The sequence below is a fragment of the Corylus avellana genome, chromosome ca5 (assembly GCF_901000735.1).
Source record: "Corylus avellana chromosome ca5, CavTom2PMs-1.0".
Lineage (NCBI taxonomy): Eukaryota > Viridiplantae > Streptophyta > Magnoliopsida > Fagales > Betulaceae > Corylus > Corylus avellana.
Window position 1 is genome coordinate 11,808,132 of NC_081545.1, and position 21,993 is coordinate 11,830,124.

The following is a 21,993-nucleotide window of genomic DNA, read 5'->3' on the forward strand; positions in this document are numbered from 1 at the left end:
TGGATTGACCATGGTGATTCACTCCAACAAAAGGTGCAAACGACATCTTGTATTTATTAGTCAAGTATGTAGTGTCAAATGTTATGACGTCTCCAAAAGATTCATATGCTGCCCTACTTCGTGCATCTGCCCAAAACACATTTTTCAAACGGCTTTCTTCATCAATGTCTATGACATAAAAGAAACGGTCATTTTTTTGTTGCATTCTCATTAAATAGTTACGCAATGCTTCTGCATCTCCTTCTCCAAGTAACTCATTCCTTACTTTGTTAATGTAATTTCTACAATCTTTCTCTCCAAATGGAAGATTATCATACCCACCCGCTTCAATAGCAAGAGCTTTGTAATTTTTACTCGGACGGACTCCAGCATCATCTAGTTGTTCAAGCTTTCTTTTCACACGAGAATTTAACTTCTTATGGCATCTAAAATATTTTGTCTTGCTTGGGCTAACTACATGAGTGTGTTCAAGCACGACACTAGACAATGTAAATCTTCCATCTAGACTTACTTTTGCATTGATCTTTGCCTTGCACCCCATTCTCTCCATTGGTTTTGGCCTAACTATATTAGATGCTTTGCTTTTTGACTTGCCCTCACGAAGACATGCAATGGTGAAATATCTTACATTTCCATCATCTCCAAGTCTACGAGATCTTTTTGTCACACCAAAACCTACTTGCTTAGCATATTGCTTATAATATGAAAAAACCTCTTCTTCAGAATCAAACATCATACCAATTGTTGGTTCTTCAACCATTTGATTTTCAAGTGTAGTTATATCTAAACAAAGTTAAAAGAAAACAATTAACATAAATTTAACAAATCATACTATACAAGCAAATTGTTTTTTTAACTAACCAATTTGAGGGCCAAGAGGAGGGTCAAGAGCTTCATTGTTGCTCACATTCATCATTGAACTCGGTATCAATGTCAAATTACAGGAGATCTTAACTTGATGGAGAGAAATTAACTCTTTAACTTTTGTGCTAAAAGAACCTCTCTATCAAAGAAACAAAAGTCAAACAATGCTCATTAGTTCTAAGCACCAAGGTTAACCCTTTAACATTTTTCAATCCTGTCAATCCACAATCAACATTAAAAAAAAAAAAAAAATCCAAAAAAAAACTTTTATACACCAAAACGATTGCCCTATACAAGAAAGCTAAATAACTGTGTTCTTCCATTCAAAAATCCAAGATTAACAAAAAAAAAAAAAAAAAAAAATCCATTCATTATACGATTAAAAAAAAAACCAACAAAAGAGAGATATAATATTATCAATAAAACAAAATCAACTAAGTGAAATACAAAAAAATGTCTAAATTTTTGTAGGAGAGTCCTAGTAAGAAAGCAATCAAACAACCATATGTGTCATCAACAACAATTAAAAAATCTCTAAAAAAATATATATCTCAAAAAAACAAAAAAATAGTTACCTTTACAGATGATGGATTGCAGGTGATGGTGTCCGGTAGTGGAGTGGCTGGTGGGTCACAAGAATGTTACGGAGGGCGGGAGGTGCTCTTTGGTGGGAGGGAAAAATTTTGGGGCAAAATGAAAAGGAATGAATTTGAGAAGGAAAAATTTTTTTATTGAATTTTTGTCATCTTATGCACCAATAGTCTTTGTCGCCCATCACTCCTGACACACCATTTCTCCAATGCCAAACCAAAACGCAATCTCTGTGGGCCATATATTTTTTTTTTACTTGTTTGAATTTAACAGACATGGCATCAGCCATGTTGGCTCCACATCATTCTGGAAATTACTTTCTGGAAAAATGTTTGGATCTCTAGCATTTCCCTTAAAGAAAAACTACAGCTTTAAAGGAAAAAATGCAAAGTTTGGAAGAAAGCATACTTTGAGAAGACCTGGATGATGTGGCTAAGTTTAAGCAAATCCAAGAAAAGGTTAAATCAGATTAAAAGTCAGATTAGATTAAAGTTCAGATTGGATAAAATTTCGGATTTGATTCAAATTCAGATTCTGCAAATGTCTCAATATTTTGAGTATAACTTTGCGCTCAAATATCATATTGAAGTGATTCAAGCTGTATTGGAAAGCTAACTCAAAATAATACAATTCGTTGTGAAATAGGATTTTCCTAATTCGGACGGTTACTATGTCAAAATCGCCCCGCAATAAAAGGATACAAATTTGGAAGAATTCTATTCCGATTTCAGACTTCTATTTTGATTGGGAGACAGACCTCCGAATTATTTAGGTTTACTTAGGCTTCTAGGACTTCCCTAAGCCTATAAATAGAATTCCTTGCATTCAAGAAAATATATAGAATTTCAGAGAGCAAAATCCTGCAATTTTTCTCTTTTTAGTTTAGGTTTTCTTTAAATTTAGGTTTTATTTTTATATGGAGTTAAATTCCCAACTAAGGTTGGGGATGAAACCTCATTGATGAAGAACATCAATATTTTCATGTAAGTCTTTATTTATTTGATTTTATTGCGTTTAATATTTCAATTGTTTTATCTCTTTTCAATGTGTAGAGTGATTCTTGGATATATTTTGTGATTTAAGGATACACTTGATGATTTAAGATAATTTCCACATAATTGGATATCCCTTGTGATTTGTTCTACGATACATTTGGTGTTTCAATTAAGATTGGATATCTTTTGTGATTTATGGATACATCTGATGATTTAATTGATATTGGATTCCTCTTGTGATTTGTGCAATGAATGGATACATGTGATGGTTTTGATTAATTGTTTGAAGCATTTGTAAAACACATCTAAAATTTTAATTGTGAGAACTTCATATTAATATTGATAAACATGAAAGTATGTTGTTATGATTCGGTGATTGTGAATTCCCAAACCGTAGTATTTTATCTCTTAGTTTATGTTTGTCTTTTAATTTTTAAAACTAAAATGAAAACCCTTTTTGGAACTAGATTAGGATTTAATTAGTTTAGATAAAAATTGCTCTTTCGAAAACACAATTTCCTATGGGTTCGACCATGCACTTGCAAAACATTATGTTGCAAATGATTCGTGCACTTGCGAGTATATTAGAATTTGCACAATATATGCTTTCTTCCAAACTTAGCATTTTTCCCTTTAAATTTGTAGTTTTTCTTTAACAACCTACAAAATACTAAAAATACAAAACTAATACAAAACTAACACAAAACATTAAATAACGACACATATAAAGGATTAACTAATGTAAATAAAGGGGTCCAAATATGCAATATTTGGCACTTATCAACAAGTTCCCACGTACTATTTTGATGTAAGGCCTTCATTTCCAATTCCATAGCTTGCTTCCAAACAGAGTCAGATAAGGCATCTTGCACTGTCCTTGGGGTGGAAACAGTAGAAAGATGGGAAATAAAGCAAGAATGGGAAGGAGATAAAGAACTAGTGGATATAAACTAATTGATAAAATGTTTAGTAGTGCAAGAACGTGTACCTTTTCGTAGGGCAATGGACAAGGAATCAGATGTAGGTGGCAGCGGATCCGAAGACGGGATGGATGATGGTGGAGGTGTAGGAGCTGATGGGAGTGGCTGACGTGTATAAACTTGGAGAGGAGCACAAGCGCATGGAGGCAACACGACAGGCTCATAGAGATATGTAACAGGTAGCGGAATAGACGAGACATTAGGATCAAGGGTAGACGCTTTGGAAGACGCATCAACAGGAAAATAGGAAAGAGACTCAACAAATGTGACATCGGCGCTAGTAAAGTAGCGGCGAAGAATAGGACTATAACAACGATATCCTTTATGAGTTGTGGAATAACCAAGGAAGACACATTTAGTAGAGTGAGGATCAAGTTTATCATACCCAAGACCCAAGTTATGAACATAGCACACACACCCAAAAACCTTGAGTGGTAAGGCAAATGGTGGTGAAGAGGAGTATAAGAGCGAATGTGGAGAAGCACCATCTAAGATTGAGGAGGGCATCTGATTAATGAGATAATTAGCAGTGAGAACAACATCACTCTAGAAATGTTTGGGGACATGCATGATGCGGTATTTTTGTGACCAAAAATATCAACTATGAAATTACAACTCGTAATAGGACGAATCCCGTAGGATTGGGCTATATTGAGGGTGTCGAACCTCAAGGACTGCAGGGATTTTATTATCAAAATTCGAAAGATTAAAATTAACTTAATTAAAAAGAGAATTGATTTGATTTTCTTTAAAACTTAAAGTGCATAAAAATAAAAGAGATTTACAATAAGAGAGAATGTAGGGTATTGACTTCACCTCTATCTGCACAACAATGGTTAATCATAATTAATCCCAGAAATTTGTTATATGCATGTTATAAATAAACAAGAAACTAACTTATTAAAGAATAAACATAATCTATCTTCGGTTGGCACGGATCGTTCACCTAACCACTAAGATACGGTACGATCCGTCTTCCTTAGGTATAAATTATCAATTTTTTTTAACAAGATACATACAATCAATGAATAAGTGTAACCCATCTTCGGTTGGCACAGACTATCTACCTAAATTACACTAAATTAGGGTGTAGTACAATCCGTCTTCCCTAGGCATGACCTATTAAATCCTATTGATCATATGTCAATTAAACCCATTGTATAACCATCTTCCTCATAATCACAGAAAACAAGAATGATTTGAGATCAATAAAAGTAAAATACTTTCTAAGACAATAGAAGAATTTCACAACTATTGATTTTGGAATTTAAGAACAATTGCATTTAATAATTAAGAACATAATCAAAAGGTAGCAATTCTCATGGTTATACAATCAACATGCATAAAATGAAAATATAGAAATTAAATACAATCAAACCATTGTGCTTGGATAGGGTTACATCAACACCCCATGAAGGGGTGTAGCTGCTCATTATCTTCTAAGCTTCAAAGACAAATTTCTGATTTCTAGCTCTAGTAAGCGGTGTGTCTGTTTACAATGGATTAGGAAAATCCTAGAAAACCGGAGGTCAGTCTCCCATTCCAATTGGGAGACTGAAAACCAAATTTACGCTGGAAAAGGATTGCTGCCGTGCAATACACGCCCGAGTGCGCTCGATTCAAAGTTTTGTGCGCTCGAGTGCAATGCGCTCAAGCCTAGCTGTTATGCGCACAAGCGCAGGCATGCGCTTGATCCCTAGCCGCAGACTTCCGCTCAAGCTCAGGAATAGCTGCGCTCGATCCTAGATCCAGAATGCCCAGTTTTTTGCCCTTTTAAGCCCAATTTTCAATGGTTTGTCAAATAAGACCTAAAACACAAAAATAAAACAAAATCAAACAAATAACAATGCTAAGGAATTAACATATGTAAATTAAGGGGCTTGAAGGTGCAACATTCGGTGCTTATCAATGCATATGAATTAAAAGACAACGCACAACATCCAATAAATGATGATTCTTGCGTTCAGCAACACCATTTTGTTGTGGAGTGTGAGCACATGAGGTTTGATGCATAATGCCTTTATCAGATAAATAAGAAGCAAAAGAACTAGAAGTGTATTCTTTGGCATTATCAGAATGCAAAATATGAATTTTCTGAGAAAATTGAGTCTTAATCCTATTTCGAAAAATTTGGAAGATTGAAAATAATTCTGACCGATTTTTCATTAAAAGTAACCAAGTCATGCGGGAAAAATCATCCACAAATGTCACAAAATAATGAAATGTATTGGACGCAATATTCATAGGACCCCATAAATTAGAATGAACGAACCGAAAAGGATGAGAAACCCAACTAACAACTCTTGACGGAAAAGGATCACGATGATGCTTACTAAGCTGGCAAGCTTTGCAAGACGCAGACAACTCATGACGATGACTCGGGACCTGATGTTTCAACGTAGGAAGGGAGGGATGACCAAGACGACAATGCCACTGAAGAGCGGAGTTTGATGACTGCAAAGCACGAGGGGGACCCAAAGGTGCAAGATCCAGATAATATTAGCCACCAACTTCAAGCCCCATACCAATCATCCTTCGCGTCTTGAGATCCTAAAAAATGCACAAAGAATGGTAAAAACTAACAAAACAATTAAGGGCTTTGGTAATTTTACTAATGGATAATAAATTAAAAGGAAAACTAGGAACATGTAGAACATCAAACAAATTAATATCTGGACTCAAATGTGTGTGGCCAGAGCCGGCTACAGTAGAGAGGGAACCATTAGCTAGGGTGACATTGTGGGGTGCATCAACAAGATGATAATCAGAGAGAGAAGTAACCGAACTAGTAGCTTGTTCATTGGAGCCAGAGTCAATAATCCACGAGTTGCAAGTGGAGGTAAAAGACAGTGAGATGCAATACCTGACTGAGCAAGAGTAGCAATGGAAGTGGAATGCTTATAGGCCAAGAACTGAGCATACTCATCTTTTGAAATGGAGATAAGATTAGAATCTTGAACAAAACTTGAACTAGTAGGGGCCATAATCTCAATCAACAAAGAGGCCAAAAACAAACTCCAAGGGCAAAAAAAAAAAAAACCTAGCTTAAACCAACACCAATCAGTAAAATAATGAGAGAGAGGAAAAACCAGTGGAAATATAGTTGAAAACACCCAACAGGAGCTTCGTCGGAGCTTCAACAGAGATTCCCCGGAGACAACCAAACTCTCCAGAACCAGACAGACAACGCCGGCAATACCAAACCCTTAAGCTACAGAAGCGATCGGCGACCATAGATCATCTTTTCTGCAGATTCTTCGCCGGAGACAGATCAAACTCACCGGAGACCGGAAGACCACGTTGGAAATATCAAAACCAACGAATTTAGACTCAATCGATGACCACAAGGCAGCGATTCAACATCAACTCAGCTGCTGCCCAAACAAATCAGGTTCTTTGTCAACCACTTACGTCACCTCTGGCAGCCACATACATCACCGGACACCACAGACGAGGTTGGCCAAACACCACGCCGACCCCCATCTACCGTTAATCATGGTTTGTGGGCATGAAGCCCATTTTCCAGATTGCAGTAGAACCAATAACAGAGAAAATAAAGGAAAAAAAATGATGAAGGAGTGGGTATATGGATAATGTTTTGGCTTTGATACCATGTTAGTTTGTATGAGAAAAAAGAATAGAAGAAAAGTATAGAAAGAATAGAAGAAGAATAGGGGAGGCTGTGTATTCACCCTGCAGCTACTCTCCTCTCAAACAACACACACACACACACACAGATGTATAAATATATATTTCTTGTGTTTCTGACAGATTGGTACAGCGTTTCTCTGGGAATTGTTCAGCGCAACAAAGGTGGGCTGGCTAGGTATTTCTTCAGCTACTCAAATGCTTGTTCACACTCCTCGGACCACTCAAATTCCTTTCTTAAGATCTTTAAGAAAGTGAGACATTTTTCGGTTGACCGAGAGATAAACCTATTTAGCGTCTCAATCCTTCTAGTAAGTTGTTCAAGCTATTTTGTGTTCCTTGGGGATTACATGTCCAGGACTGCTTGGATCTTCTTAGGGTTGGCTTCGATTCCCTGGTTGGAACCATATAACCGAGGAATTTCCCTGAGAAGAGTCCAAAAGTGCACTTCACGGGATTCAACTTCATCCCGTATTGTCTCAGCGCCTTAAATGTTTCTTGCAAATCATGGGTGTGGTCCAGTGGTAACACACTCTTGACGAGCATGTCATTGACATAGACTTCCATATTTCTTCCGATCTGCCCCCGGAACATCTTGTTCACCAGCCTCTGATTGGTGGCCCCAGCATTCTTCAGACCGAATGACATGACTTTGTAGCTGTACAAGCCTCGGTTCGTGATGAATGCAATCTTCACTTGGTCAGATGGATACATGTAAATCTTGTTATAACCAGAAAACACATCCATGAAACTGAGCAACCCCTATCTAGCTATTGAATCCATCAACACATCAATCCACGATAGTGGAAAGTTGTCCTTCGGGCATGCCTTGTTCAGGTTGGTCAAGTTTGCGCACATCCTCCATTTTCCATTGGAGTTTTTGACCAATACTACATTGACCAACCAATCATGATAGTAGACTTCCTCAATGAACCGAGCCTTACCCAATTTCTCCACCTCTTCGGTGATGGCTATGTTTCACTCAGGAGCAAACTTCCTTCTTTTCTGTTTTACTGGCTCCATCACCAGGTCCACATTTAGCTGGTGGACAATCTCCTCGGGGTTGATCCCTGGCATGTCTTCATGTGTCCATGCAAACACTTCTATGTTTTCCCAAGGAATGTTGGTGAGGCCTTCTCAAGTTTTTGGGGTTAGTTGTGAGCCAATCTTCGCAACCTTGCCCTCGGCTAGTTCACACTTCAGCTTACCCTCTTTTCTGCTGCCCACATTACTAATCGTTAGGAGCGCAGATCCCAAGGGTTTCTTCAGTAAAGTATTATGACACTTCTTTACTGCAACTCGGTCTCCCTTGACTTCCTCGACCCTCTCATCCCTCGAAAACTTCATCTTCATGTGGTAAGTTGAAGTTGCAGCCTTCAACTTATTCAGTGAAGGACGAACAATGATTGCGTTGAAGGCAGATGGTCAGTCAACCACCAAGAAATTCACCATTACTGTTGCTTGCTTGGGGGCTGTTCTTGCTGTAACAGGAAGGGAGATAAGCCCCATGGGTTGAACTTTCTGTCTTGCAAACCCAACCAGTGGTGAACCAAATGGTTTGATCCTCTCCCGATCAATCCCCATTTGTTTGAAAAATGGCCAATACAAGATATCAACTGAGCTTCCATTGTCCACCAAAATCTAGTGAATGGCATGGTTAGCCATTGATGGCCTTTCAAGAAGGAGAACCTCCTCTACATTCAATCTCCTTGCGTGAGCCTTCCTCATAGAGTTGGACTCTCCTCCACCAACTATCCCTCAAGAAATTGTGTGAATTTCACCAATCACATTTTGATTCCGAGGATTTTTGTGGTCGTCCTGATCTCTCCTCGGCTCATCACATCTTCTTCTTTGATCTTGTCCTCATTCGAGGCCTTCATGATTCGCCTCCAGCCGCAGAGGCTGGTGCTCCTGAGGGTTCCTACCCTTCTCTCTTTCGTCGGCCAATAACCTCACCAACTTGTCATTTTGATGAAGTTTTCAATCTGCATCCACAGAGATATGCAATCCTCGGTCAGATGACCATGGTCATTGTGGTGCTCGCAAAACTTTTGGTTGTTGCGTCTTTGAGGAGGAGTCCTCATCTTCGCTGGCCATCTGAAATTGGGATCCCTCTTAATCTCCATGAACACTTCAGTCACACTGGTATTCAGTGGAGTCTATCTTTGGTTCTGTCGGCGGAAAGGGTTTACCTACTTCCCCAGACTCTTCGGGCTCCTCTCCTCCTTTCTCTTCTTAGTGGAGCTCTCCAGTGCTGCCTTGCTGCTGCTTGCTCCACCCTAACCATTGTCCCCTTTGGATTTCATCAGGGCACTGATGGTTTCCTCTTGGTTTATGAACTATTCGGCTTTGTTCATAAACTGATGAAGAGTTACCAAAGTAGGTATTCGGGCTAGCTTGGTCATCAACGGCCCTCCGGTTTTGATTATGTTCATCAAAGCCGAGTGCACCGTCTCTTCCTTCAGGCTTTCTACACTCAGCTTCTCTCGGTTGAACCTCAGCATGTAATCCTTCAAGGATTCATTTTTCCCTTGCACAAGGCACAACAGGTAGGTAGGGTTCTTCCTCTTTTGGATTGTCAGAAATTGGCTTAAAAACTGGTGTCCAAGGGAATCGAAGTTGTCCACAGATTTGGGAGCCAACCTCCCGAACCATTATTTGGCAACTCTCTTCAAAGTCAAAGGGAAAGCTCAGCATGCGATGTCGTCGGGGGTGTTGTGGAGAATGAGGTGAGCTCGGAAGCTCTTCTTGTGATCGACAGGTCTCCATTGCCATCATACTTGTCGACACGGGGTACCTTGAACTTATCAGGAAGAAGAAACCTCATTACCCAATCGGTGAAAGGGAGGTTTATGTTCTGCATTAGATCCTCGGCCACAGATCGATGCTCTCCATTAGCTAATTGCCGAGCCATCTCTACATACTTTTTCTTCAGATCCTCTATGCCCAAACTTTGGGGTGGAAGTGGAGTCTACAAGGCATTTTCTATGGTGTTGTCCTACTGCACATATAGTATGGAGCATTTGTGGTAGTATGATTCAAAAAAGAAGTATCATGCATTAGGATTTTATGATTATTATGGAGGAGCTTTGTCGTTACATGGATAGGAGTAGATGGAAGTCATGGCGGTGGTCGCTTGGAGTATATGGCTAAGGGGGTCGAGAGGGGTTAAATGGCCCCTTCACCTCTTAAAAATTATCCTCACACCCCATAGAATTTTTCAAGATATCCTAGTTGCCCACCATTAGCCATGCATCACGGGGAAAATATTTCTATGAGAGACAAGATTCATGACTCACACCATATCTCTTATGTTCTTGTAAATAGGTCAAAGAGTTAGACTAACCGATAAAGGTTGAAGAAGAAGGTTGAAGATGATCTTTTCATTTCTAAAAAAAAGACACCATTTAGCTTTGCCAAAACTATTGTTTATATAAAATGCAATTCTAAGAACAAGAATTTAGGAAAATCCAAGAAAACGAAGAAGAAATTGAAAGAGAAAGAAATAGAACCCAAAGGGACTTGGCAAGCGAGCGGACCGAAGGAGGAGAGCTCTTCGCGGATGAGATTGCTGGTGGCGATGTGGGGGACACCGAGGAGGTGGGAGAGGCAGAAAGAGTAGGTGCCCTTTTCGATGCCGAGGCAACCAAGGAACACCCACTTGACGTTTCTGTCCTTGGGGCCGTGGCGTAGCGGGAGGGGGTTTTGGGTGAGCAAAGACGGCTCTTCAAGGTCTGCTCCAAAATTTGCTACAAAGCAAGAAGAGAGCATCTAGATAGTGGAGGCGGCTATAGAGGAGATCGGTGTTAAGTCTCTCGCTCTCTCTCTCTCTCTCTCCAGGAGCAGTTCAAAAACCACCATGGCCAAAGTTTTCTTGAGTCGCATTTGGGAATGTTAGGAAGTGGAGTAGACCAGAGTGCTATTATTGACAATGTTCATGACTACGAAATACACTCTTTGCCAACATAGGATCCAAACAAGTACCCAAAGGCCAAATGGCTTTCTTACAAGAAATAGCTCAATTAGTTGGAGACCACGACTTATGAAGCGGAAGTCACTAGACCGAATCTCCATTTCCCTTTCCCCCCTTTTTTTTTGGGAACGTGTCAAAAAAAATGCCAAATGACTTATTAATTAAGAAAAATAAATAATTAATTCAAACTTAAAATATTATCATAGTTCTTTAACTATTTGCCAGATTTCAATTTCTTTCTTATTAAACTATCAATTCTGTCATTTTAATTGGTATTTTAAAAATGTTCCAATATAATTTCTAGCATGATTAACTAAAAAAAATAGTTCATGTACACAATTAAAATCGAACAGAATAATTGATTAAAATAGCATTTTGTTCTAAAGAAAGTAATTAATATAGTGGAGTTGAAAGTGTTTTGCTAAAAACAAGGGAGTGGATGGTGCAGACTTCAGCTCCATAAGAATCCGAGAGAAACTTTGTTAAACAAGTGATTGTGTGTGGTCATGCGCTTCTCTAGTGCATCAATCTAACCCATACACACTTCTCTCTCTCTCTCTCTCTCAATATATATAGACACACACACACACTTTAGTGTATCTAATTAGAAGCCCCTAACATAAACTTTCTTGAATGCCAAAAGCAAAGATGAACACAATTTCAAAGGTATGCCTTTTGATGCTTGTAACTCTCTTGCCAAGCCAAATTCTTGCTCAAAATTTGATCATCAAAGCATGTGATACCACTCTGTACAAGGAATTGTGCAGAAAAACTCTTGAAAATGACCCAGAAAGCCGTGCTGCAACTAGTTATGAAGTTCTGGCCAAAGTTGCACTAAAGCATGCAACATCCACAGCAACGCAAATACATGACCAAGTGAAAAAACTGCTCAAATCATCGAGCAAGCCGATTAAGGCTGCCCTGACAGACTGCAATGAGCTCTACCAAGATGCACTTGAACAACTTGATGATTCCAGCACTGCCATTATAACCAAGAATTACGACATTAGTACATATTTGTCGGCTGCCATGGATGATGCTGACACATGTGATCAAAGCATCGAGGAAATGGCACCCGGCAAGACTCCAATAGGCAATCAGGGCACCACATTTAGCCAGCTTTGCAGCATTGTCTTGTCCATTGCCAAGCAACTGACATGAAAGGGCTGCTAATCTCTTCCTACCCTCATACTCTAAACAAAAATTACCATATTAAAAAAAAAAAAAAAAGAAATCCCTCCATTATACAATTGGCTTTACCTGATTTCAAACATGTTTAATGCTAATCTTTAGTAGTTTATCTTGTGTTTTTCTGTTATAGCAGAATCCATCGCCTACAAATTTGTCAGAGACGAAAAAAGGAAGAGATCAAATTGAAAGTTAGATCATGTAACAGAGTATCTCCCTATGTGTTGCAAATCAAATTAACTGTGGTTAATGGAGATTCTGTCAAATAAAATAGGCAATACAAAGAAACACTTCAAAACCAAAAATCCACTAGATTATATTCGCTTCGACAAGAATTCCTACAAAAATGGTAAAAAGAAATTCCTTACTGGGTTTGAAATAAAAATGTAATCCAATAACATTGGAGCAAATCTCCTTGGACTAATAAAGGAGAAAGCTCAAGCGAACAGGATTATTAACTTGTTTTACGCACAGATAAACTCCTGGAAACAATTTCCTTGGAAAATAGGTTCCTAAGAAGAACTATGTGTAAATGTCAAAACAAAGAAAGACAAAATAAGGATAACCAAATCAACATGAATCAAAGAGATAGCAGTGCTAAGGGATATTGTTAGGATGCATTCGGCAAAGAAGGTGGGTTCTGAGCCTCGGAGAGGAAGACCATAGCTCTAAAACCTTAATCTTGAAGAACTTATTTATAAAGGATATAAAAGTTAAATTACAACAATATCCTCGAATTGGTTTTATTAATACAGGCATAAATATTAGTAAAAAGGAAAAAATGAACTCAATGAAAAAATAAAAATAAAAATGAAAACTTCACTTACCACCCCCAAATGTTTCATCACTAAAAAGTATCAATTTCAGGTAACTATCTTTTAGAAGTTTGCTATGTTAACCTTCCCGTCAAAATTTAGTGTCAAATCCTAATATAAAAGTGAAATTCTCAAAAACGACGTTGTTTCATGTATGTGTATATATATATATGCAATTAGCGGTTAACGATTAGTGATTTTTTCTAACCACCTTTAAAAGCGGTTAGCGGGCAGTTAATAACCCCCCACCTTTTCACCCCTACATTTAATAGGTTGACAAAAGTTGCCAACCAGGTGCTTTTGTGTGAGATCTGGTCTATTAAGGCCTGGTCTGATATTGCATTAAGAAATTTTAAAAAGTGATAAATCTTAACATAAAAGTGAAAAACTCATGTAGGACGTAAGGATTGTAACATACCACCATGTTTTCCACAGCTAATGTCCATGGCGGCCCACTCTATCAACACTGATCTTGTGGTAGAACTTTCTCTTTTATCGGCTCGACTTACCTATGAGTATTTTAATCTAGGCCATAGGTCGCCCACTTCATAACTCGAAGCCATGATGTGGTGTTTGGGCCTAATACCAAATGATACAAACATTAAGTTGAACTCACCCTTAAAAATTGGCTTGCAAGGTTAGGGTGCACAGAGCTTATATACACATAATTAAGATTAGGCTTAATTCATGTGAGACATAAGAATTGTAATAGTTTTTAGCTCATTACTTGTTCATGCTTGATTTGGAAAAGAAAAAAAAAATCTTAAGAAACTTAAAGAAATAGTTCTGTAATTGGACTTGATCAAGCATGAGCCAAGTTCAAACATAGATGGAGATTGTTGAACAGTTGATTTACTATAATCCAGTTCTTAAAGGAATCGGGAAAAAAAAAAAAAATCAATCATAAGAGTTATAAAATGATAGCTCTAGTTTTTTACGTGATCTAAAAATAAGTGATAAACTTAGTTTTTAAAAGTTATATATATATATTGTGTACAAAATGTCTAGTTAAGTTTCTATTCAAATTATTAAGAACTTTTCAATCATTTTGAAATTCGTAAGGCTTTCTGCTTTCACATGTGTGATCATAAGGTAATGTTTGGCAAACGACGCAACGTTATTGGTGGGTTTCCACGGTACCGTTGGTGGGTTTTGAGTAATGTGCTGTAGCAGATTGTGCATAGGTTTTTTTCACCTTTGTCGCACGGACTGGTTGACTAGACCGGACAAAGCCTGATATTAGTGCTCTCTGAAAAAGCCAAACCCATGTGGTAACTACCCTTTTGTCCTTCAGTGGCCTGAGCACCAAAAATACCCTCAGAAACTTCTCCCTAACGTTATTGTCATTTTATGATCATTGTAGTTGTTCAAGAAGTTAATTGTCCCACGCCACCTGGCATTTGCATTTTTCTGTAACATTTCACTAGCCACGAGGACTGCTATCTGTCCACTCTTGTTGTCTTTCAAACAGTGTCGTGGAACCAACTTCTTCCATTGTCATTTAACAAACAAGGCCTAAGTACTGGATTCTCTTTCGAATAGGCCTCGAAATGATAAGAAAGTCTAGATTGATGCCTGTAGCCGCCTAGTACTGAATTTCTCATTCAATGAGTATTCTCAATAATATTATGCCTTGATGAGGACCCGAATATCTCCACCACATTTTCCACAGCTAACGTCCATGGCGGCCCACTATATCAACACTGATTTGGTGGTAGAACTTTCTCTTTTATCGGCTCGACTTACCTATGAGTATTTTAATCTAGGCCATAAGTCGAACCCATGACGTGGAGTTTGGGTCTAATACCAAATGATACAAACATTGAGTTGAACTCACTCTTAAAAACTGGCTTGCAAGGATAGGGTGCACAGAGCTTATATACACATAATTAAGATTAGACTTAATTAATGTGAGACATAAGAATTGTAATAGTTTTTAGCTCATTACTTGTTCATGCTTGATTTGGAAAAGAAAAAAAAAAATCATAAGAAACTTAAAGAAAAAGTTCCATAATTGGACTTGATCAGGCATGAGCCAAGTTCAAACATAGTTGGAGATTGTTGAATAGTTGATTTTCTATAATCCAGTTCTTAAAGGAATCGAAAAAAAAAAAAAAAACAAAACAAAACAAAAAACAAATGAATCAATCATAAGAGTTATAAAATGCTAGCTCTAGTTTTTTATGTGATCTAAAAATAAGTGAAAAAACTTAGTTTTTAAAAGTTTTTTTTTTTTTTTTTTTGTCCACATTATTATTTATTAGTTTCTTATATATATTTTTTGTCTACAAAATCTCTAGTTAAGTTTCCATTCAAACCATTAAGAACTTTTCAATCATTTCGAAATTGGTAAGGCTTTTTTGTTTTTCACACGTGTGATCATAAGGTAATGTTTGGCAAGCAACGCAGCATTGTTGGTGGGTTTTGACTAATGTGCGGTAGCAGATTTTGCATAGGTTTTTTTCACCTCTGTCGCACAGACTGGTTGACGAGACTAGACAAAGCCAGATATTAGTGCCCTTTGAAAAAGCTAAACCCATGTGGTACCTACCCTTTTGTCCTTCAGTGGCCTGAGCACCAAAAATACCTTCAGAAACTTCTCCCCAGCGTTATTATCATTTTGCGATCATTGTAGTTGTTCAATAAGTCATTTTTCCCACGCCATTTGGCGTCTACATTTTACTGTAGTATTTCACAAGCCACGAGGACTGCTATCTGTCCACTCTTGTTGTCCTTCAAACAGTGTTGTGGAACCGACTTCTTCCATTGTCATTTAACAAACAAGGCCTAAGTACTGGATTCTCTTTCGAATAGGCCTCAAAATGATAAGAAAGTCTAGATTGATGCCTGTAGCCGCCTATTACTGAATTTCTCAATCAAAGAGTATTCTCAATAATATTATGCCTTGATGAGGACCTAAATATCTCCACTCCCTTTAGCACGAGATTTTGAGTCTCACGTGTCCACTATTTTCACCATCAAGACATCTTGACAGTGACTCTTATTCCATGAATATAATATCTATCGAGAGTGATGAATGGAGTAGATGACAAAGCTGGAGTCTGAAGAGTATCTCTATTGATTGGTGATGATCATACGACAACAAAGAAATTGCTCAATAGTTTTTTTGTTCTCATAGTTCAATTCTAATTTAAAAAGCCCAATAATTTTTGTGTTCTCATATTTGAGTTCTAATTAAAAATGTTTATCACAGTATGTAAGCATGTGATTAAGTCTTCTAATACAAAAATAATTAAATATAAAAGTGGGACATGGGACCTGTTGTCTTGGAAGCATTAAAAAGAAAAAGGAAACTTCAAAGAAACAGCCCTCATGTTCGTTGACCATATTAAAACAAAGTCTTACACTTCATGCCATACATGTAAAACCTTATAGGAACATAAAAATAAATAAATAAATAAAAATTAAATGCTAGCTTGAAAATTGTTTGATATATGAGTGTGGATTGAGTTTGGTGTGAAGGAATTGTGGACTCAACTTCTGGTGATTATATTGTAGCTAATATAATAAAAGGTAACTGGGGCGGAGGGAAGGGGTCGAGAGCGGTTAAATGCCTCCCTCACTTCTCAAAAATTCTCTTTACACCCCATAGAGTTTTTCTTGATTTCATAGTGGCCCACCCTCAATCATTCATCATGAGGCAAATATTTTCTAAGAGAAACATGATCATGACTCACCCCATTTCTGTTCTGTTACTGTAATTGGGTCAAAGAGTTAGACAAACTGATGAAGGTTGAAGAAGATCTTTTCATTCCTACAAAAAACGCTCCGTTTAGCTTTGCCAAAACTATTGTTTATATAAAACACAATTCTAAGAACAAGAATTTAGGAAAATTCAAAGCAAACAAAGAAGAAATTGAAATTGAAAAAGAAAATGGAACCCTAGGAGACCTAGAAAGCGTGGGGACCGGAGGAGGAAAGCTCTTCGCGGAGGTGGGAGAGTCGGGAAGTGTAGGTGCCCTTTCCGACACTGGGGCAGCCAAGGATTTAGGGGTGGCAAAATGGGTTGGCGGGTTGACATGATTACAACCCGTAATGACCCCCCACCCGATTAACCTAAACCCGAACACTACGTATTTAGCTAAACGGGTTGAACTCTCAAACATGAACACGATGCGAAAAATAGCCAAGTAACCCGACACGACCCATTTAACCCGTTTAAATTACCCGGGTCATGTCATGTTGACAAGACTCATTTACTTAAAAGGTAACACGACCCAACCCGACACGACCCGAAACGTTTGTATAGAAATAGGCAAAATAATGTAATAATAATACCAATGCCATTGAGATTTAATAGAATTCACAAATTACAATATGATAAAAACATAATAGGTTTCATTATTAACAAATTGCCATTCAATAAAAGCATTCACAATGATTAGCAATTTTCAACTCCATAGTCCATCATAGCAAATAGCAAATTTCAAAGTATAAAGTTTACATGGTAAATGATTTGGGAATTGCCTCTGTTAAATATATTGAAGCAGAAGCATATAGGACTACATCTCTTATATTATGATTGTGTGATATGATGATTACATAGGCCTCTATATATAGAGAGGCTAAGAGTGATAAGCAAAAAACCCTAAACTAAACCCTAGAACATATAAGACAACATAATAAACTAAAATAATATAAAATATTCTAATATCCCCCCTCAAACTCAAGGTGCAAGCTTGAGTTTGGGAAAAAGAAAGGGAAATAACGAGACTGTTTTTTGTTTTTTTTAGGTCGCTGGAAAAGTTACCGAAGTGGTGGCCAGAGCTGGGTGGCCGGTGGCGGTCGACGTAGGGCGGCGGAGGCAGCTGGGCCCAAAATGTTGGGCTTTAACTTGGATGAGATCCTTATAGACTAGATTAAATTGGACCGGTTTGATTGGGCCAAAATAGGCCAAAACCTATGGACCATTGAATATAATCAAACTCGAAAATGATATGACCCGGGTCTAACCTAGTAAACCGGGTTGACAATTTGGACCGAGTTGTAGGAATTGACCCGGTTGGACCGGTTTAGAACCCGATGACCTAGTTAGAAACCGGTTTTGGAACGGGTTGGAGATGCCTTGGATGGATCCAGTTCCGGTTGTAAAACCTAGTGGACCGAACCGGATTTGAGATCCACTTCGTCGAGTTGACGGATCGGATTGCCTAATCTGTGGATCTAAGTCTAACCCACTAGACCGGGTCGACCGTTTTGGATCGGGTTGAAAGTGCTAACGTGGTAGAGGTGTTGTTGGAGGGTCGATAGCGTCAGATCTTCCACAGATCTGTAGATCTGTGCCTCGCAAGCAAGAATCTGGGATTAATTTTGAGGGGATGATCGCTTGGCGGCGTGCGGACAAAAGGAAAAGGGAGGTCACCGGAGGGAGCGCCGGAAATCGTCAAAGACGTTTATTGGAGGCCACAGAAAAGTGGCTTTGATACCATGTTAGATATATTGGATAATATATTAGAAACGGAAGAAAGAGAGAGAGAGCGGAAGCATATAGGACTACATCTCTTCTATTGTGATTGTGTGATATGATGATTACATAGGCCTCTATATAGAGAGAGGCTAAGAGTGATAAGTAAGAAACCCTAAACTAAACATTAGAACATATAAGACAACATAATAAACTAAAATAATATAAAATATTCTAACAGCCTCTAATAGGTTTAATTGTCTATTCAAATAACAACTCAATCTCTTGGAATTAAACCTATAAAACAACAAATCACTTACCAAGTAAGCTAAAATCATATTAAGAAAAAGATAATAAAAAGGAAATTAGCAAAAACAAAGTAATATAGAAAAAAGAAACAAAACTCAATCATCGTTACGCTAGGCTTTACTCTTTAGTTTAGTTTAGTGTTTTTTTTTTTTTAATACGAGTTTGGCGGGTCAACCCGCTTAACCCGGGGGTTGACCCGCCAAACACGAAAAATAACCGGGTCAGAAACAGGTAACTCAATTATGACTAAAACCCTTTAAGATCAAACCCAAAACCCTTTAACTTTGTGTCGGATTCGCGGGTCGTGTCAAAATTGTCAGCCCTACATGGAACACCCACTGGATATTTCTATCATTGAGACCGTGGCGTAGCGGGGGGTGGGGGGGGTGGGGTTCAGGGCTAGTAGAGACGGTGCTTTGACGTGAACTCTGGAATTTGCTACAAAGCAAGAAGAAAGCATCTGGATAGTGGAGAGGCGACTATGGAGGAGATCGGCGTTCAGGCTCTCACTCTCCACAAGCTATTCAGCATCGCTATGGCCAAAGTTTTCTTGAATCGAGATTTGTGAATGTTGGAAAGTGGGAGTAGGCTAGAGTGGTATTATTAACAATGGTCATGACTATGAAATACTCTCTTTGCCAACATAGCATCCAAACAAGTAACTGAAAGCCAAATGGCTTGTTTTCAAGAAATAGCTCAATTAGTTGGAGACCACGCTTGATGAAGCGGAAGTCACTAGATCAAATCTACATTCCTCTTTCCCTCTCTTTTTGTGACCATGTGAAAAACAAAATGCCAAATGGCTTATTAATTAAGAAAAATATATAATTCATTCAAACTTAAAATATTATCATAGTTCATTAACTATTTGCCAGATTTCAATTTCTTTCTTATTAAACTATCAATTCCGTCATTGGTATTTTAAAAATGCTCCAATATAATTTTTAGCATGATTAACTAAAAAAAATAATTTTTAGCATGATTAACTAAAGAAAGTAATTAAGACAGTGGAGTTGAAAGTGTTTTCCTAAAACCAAGGGAGTGAATGGTGCAGACTCAAGCTCCATAAGAATACGAGAGAAACTTTGTTAAACAAGTGATTGTGTGTGGTCATGCGCTTCTCTAGCGCACCAATCTAACCCCTTCCCTCTTCTCTCTCTCTCTCTCTCTCTCTCTATATATATATATATATACACACACACACACACACTCACTTCAGTGTATGAAAGTAATTAAGACAGTGGAGTTGAAAGTGTTTTCCTAAAACCAAGGGAGTGAATGGTGTAGACTCAAGCTCCATAAGAATCCGAGAGAAACTTTGTTAAACAAGTGATTGTGTGTGGTCAGGCGCTTCTCTAGCGCACCAATCTAACCCCTTCCCTCTTCTCTCTCTCTCTCTCTCTCTCTCTCTCTATATATATATATATACACACACACACACTCACTTCAGTGTATGTAATTAGAAGCCCATAACATAAACTTTTCTCGAAAGCAAAGATGAACACCGTTTCAAAGGTCTTCCTTTTGATGCTTGTAGCTCTCTTGCCAAGCCAAATTCTTGCTCAAAATTTGATCATCAAAGCTTGTGATAGCACTCTGTACAAGGAACTGTGCAGAAAAACTCTTCAAAATGACGCAGAAAGCCGTGCTGCAACTAGTTTGGAAGTCCTAGCCAAAGTTGCACTAAAGCATGCAACTTCCACAGCAACCCAAATACATGACCAAGTGAAAAAACTACTCAAATCATCGAGCAAGCCGATTAAGGCTGCCCTAACAGATTGCAATGAGCTCTACCAAGATGCACTTGAACAACTTGATGACTCCAGCACTGCCTTTATAACCAATAATTACGACATTAGTACATATGTGTCAGCTGCCATGGATGATGCTGACACATGTGACCAAAGCATCGAGGAAATGACACCCGGCAAGTCCCCAATAGGCAGTCAGGGCACCACATTTAGCCAGCTTTGCAGCATTGTCTTGTCCATTGCCAAGCAACTGACATGAAAGGGCCGCTAATCTCTTCCTACCCTCATACTCTAAACTAAATTTACCATATTAAATAAGAAAATCCCTCCTTTATACAACTGGCTTTACTTGATTTTAAACATTTTTAATCCTAATCTTTAGTATTTTGTCTCATGTTTTTCCATTTGTTATAGCAGAATCCATGGCCTACAAGTTTGTAGGATAAGAAAAAGGAAAGGGATCAAATTGAAAGTTAGGTTATGTAACAGAGTATGTCCCTATGTGCTGCAAATCGAATTAACTGTCGTTAATGGGTTTTCGAAAAATAAAATAGGTGTTCCAAACAAACCCTTCAAAACCAAAATCCACTAGATTATATTCGCATCATTGAGAATTCCCACAACATGGTGAAAAGCAATTCCTTAATGGGTTTGAAAGAAAAATGTAATCCAATAACATTGGAGCAGATCTCCATGGACTAATAAAGGATAAAGCTCAAGCAGACCGGATTATTAGCTTGTTTAACGCACAGATAAAATCCTGGATACAATTTCCTTAGAAAAATAGTTTCCAAGAAGAACTATGTGTGAATGGAAAAACAAAGAAAGACAAAATAGGTATTAGTTTTAACTGTTGGCTAAATATTTAGTGATCAAAATGGTGTTCAAACTGCCAAATCCACATAGGCGTCCGGACGAAATTCATAGCCGTCTGGACGGACATCAGTGCCGTAAAGTAATTTTTCAACACGAGAGCTTCATTCGTAAGCCTGGCTGCATGGCGTTCGGACGAGGTAGATGAACAAGAAAAACTCGAGAGCCTCGTCTGCAAGTCGTCCGGACGCGTCGTGGCAAAAGAACGCACAAAAGCGAGGTTTCCCTAGAGCCGCTCCGGACGGACATACTCTCCTTCTACGAGAACTTAGTTTCCAGTGTTTTACAAGCCCCGTCCGGATGAGCCCAGGTACTGTCCGGACGGCCCATAGCTTCTAGGTCTATTTTACAATGTAATTGACTTCTAACTAGACTAGAGGTCTTTAGGCTTTATATATAAATCACTACAGATCTGTATATGTACGAATTTTCACCAGAGAGTTCATAAGAGGTTGTCCTAAGAGAGAGTTTATGTTGTGAGATAAATCGTCCAACTTAGAGTATTTGCTAGGTTGATTGTGAGCTTCAATTGAGAAGTCTATCGGAAGGATCCAGTTAAGGAGAATCACGTGTGAAGAAGA

At 38.3% G+C, this 21,993-nt stretch overlaps 2 protein-coding genes across 2 annotated transcripts; both read left to right on the forward strand.

Annotated features, from left to right (window-relative positions):
* The first annotated feature begins 11,699 nt into the window (after nt 1–11,699).
* Nucleotides 11,700–12,212, forward strand: LOC132181774 (pectinesterase inhibitor 6-like). The gene has a single exon (XM_059595010.1). It carries the CDS (start codon nt 11,700–11,702, stop codon nt 12,210–12,212), a length of 513 nt encoding a protein of 170 aa, XP_059450993.1.
* An 8,073-nt stretch (nt 12,213–20,285) lies between these two features.
* Nucleotides 20,286–20,798, forward strand: LOC132181775 (probable pectinesterase/pectinesterase inhibitor 6). Its single transcript, XM_059595011.1, has one exon. It carries the CDS (start codon nt 20,286–20,288, stop codon nt 20,796–20,798), a length of 513 nt encoding a protein of 170 aa, XP_059450994.1.
* The last annotated feature ends 1,195 nt before the right edge of the window (nt 20,799–21,993 follow it).

What these genes read in the sequence shown, in the direction of transcription:
- LOC132181774 (XM_059595010.1), top strand. Translation starts at nt 11,700, where the DNA reads ATGAACACAATTTCAAAGGTATGCCTTTTGATGCTTGTAACTCTCTTG.
- LOC132181775 (XM_059595011.1), top strand. Translation starts at nt 20,286, where the DNA reads ATGAACACCGTTTCAAAGGTCTTCCTTTTGATGCTTGTAGCTCTCTTG.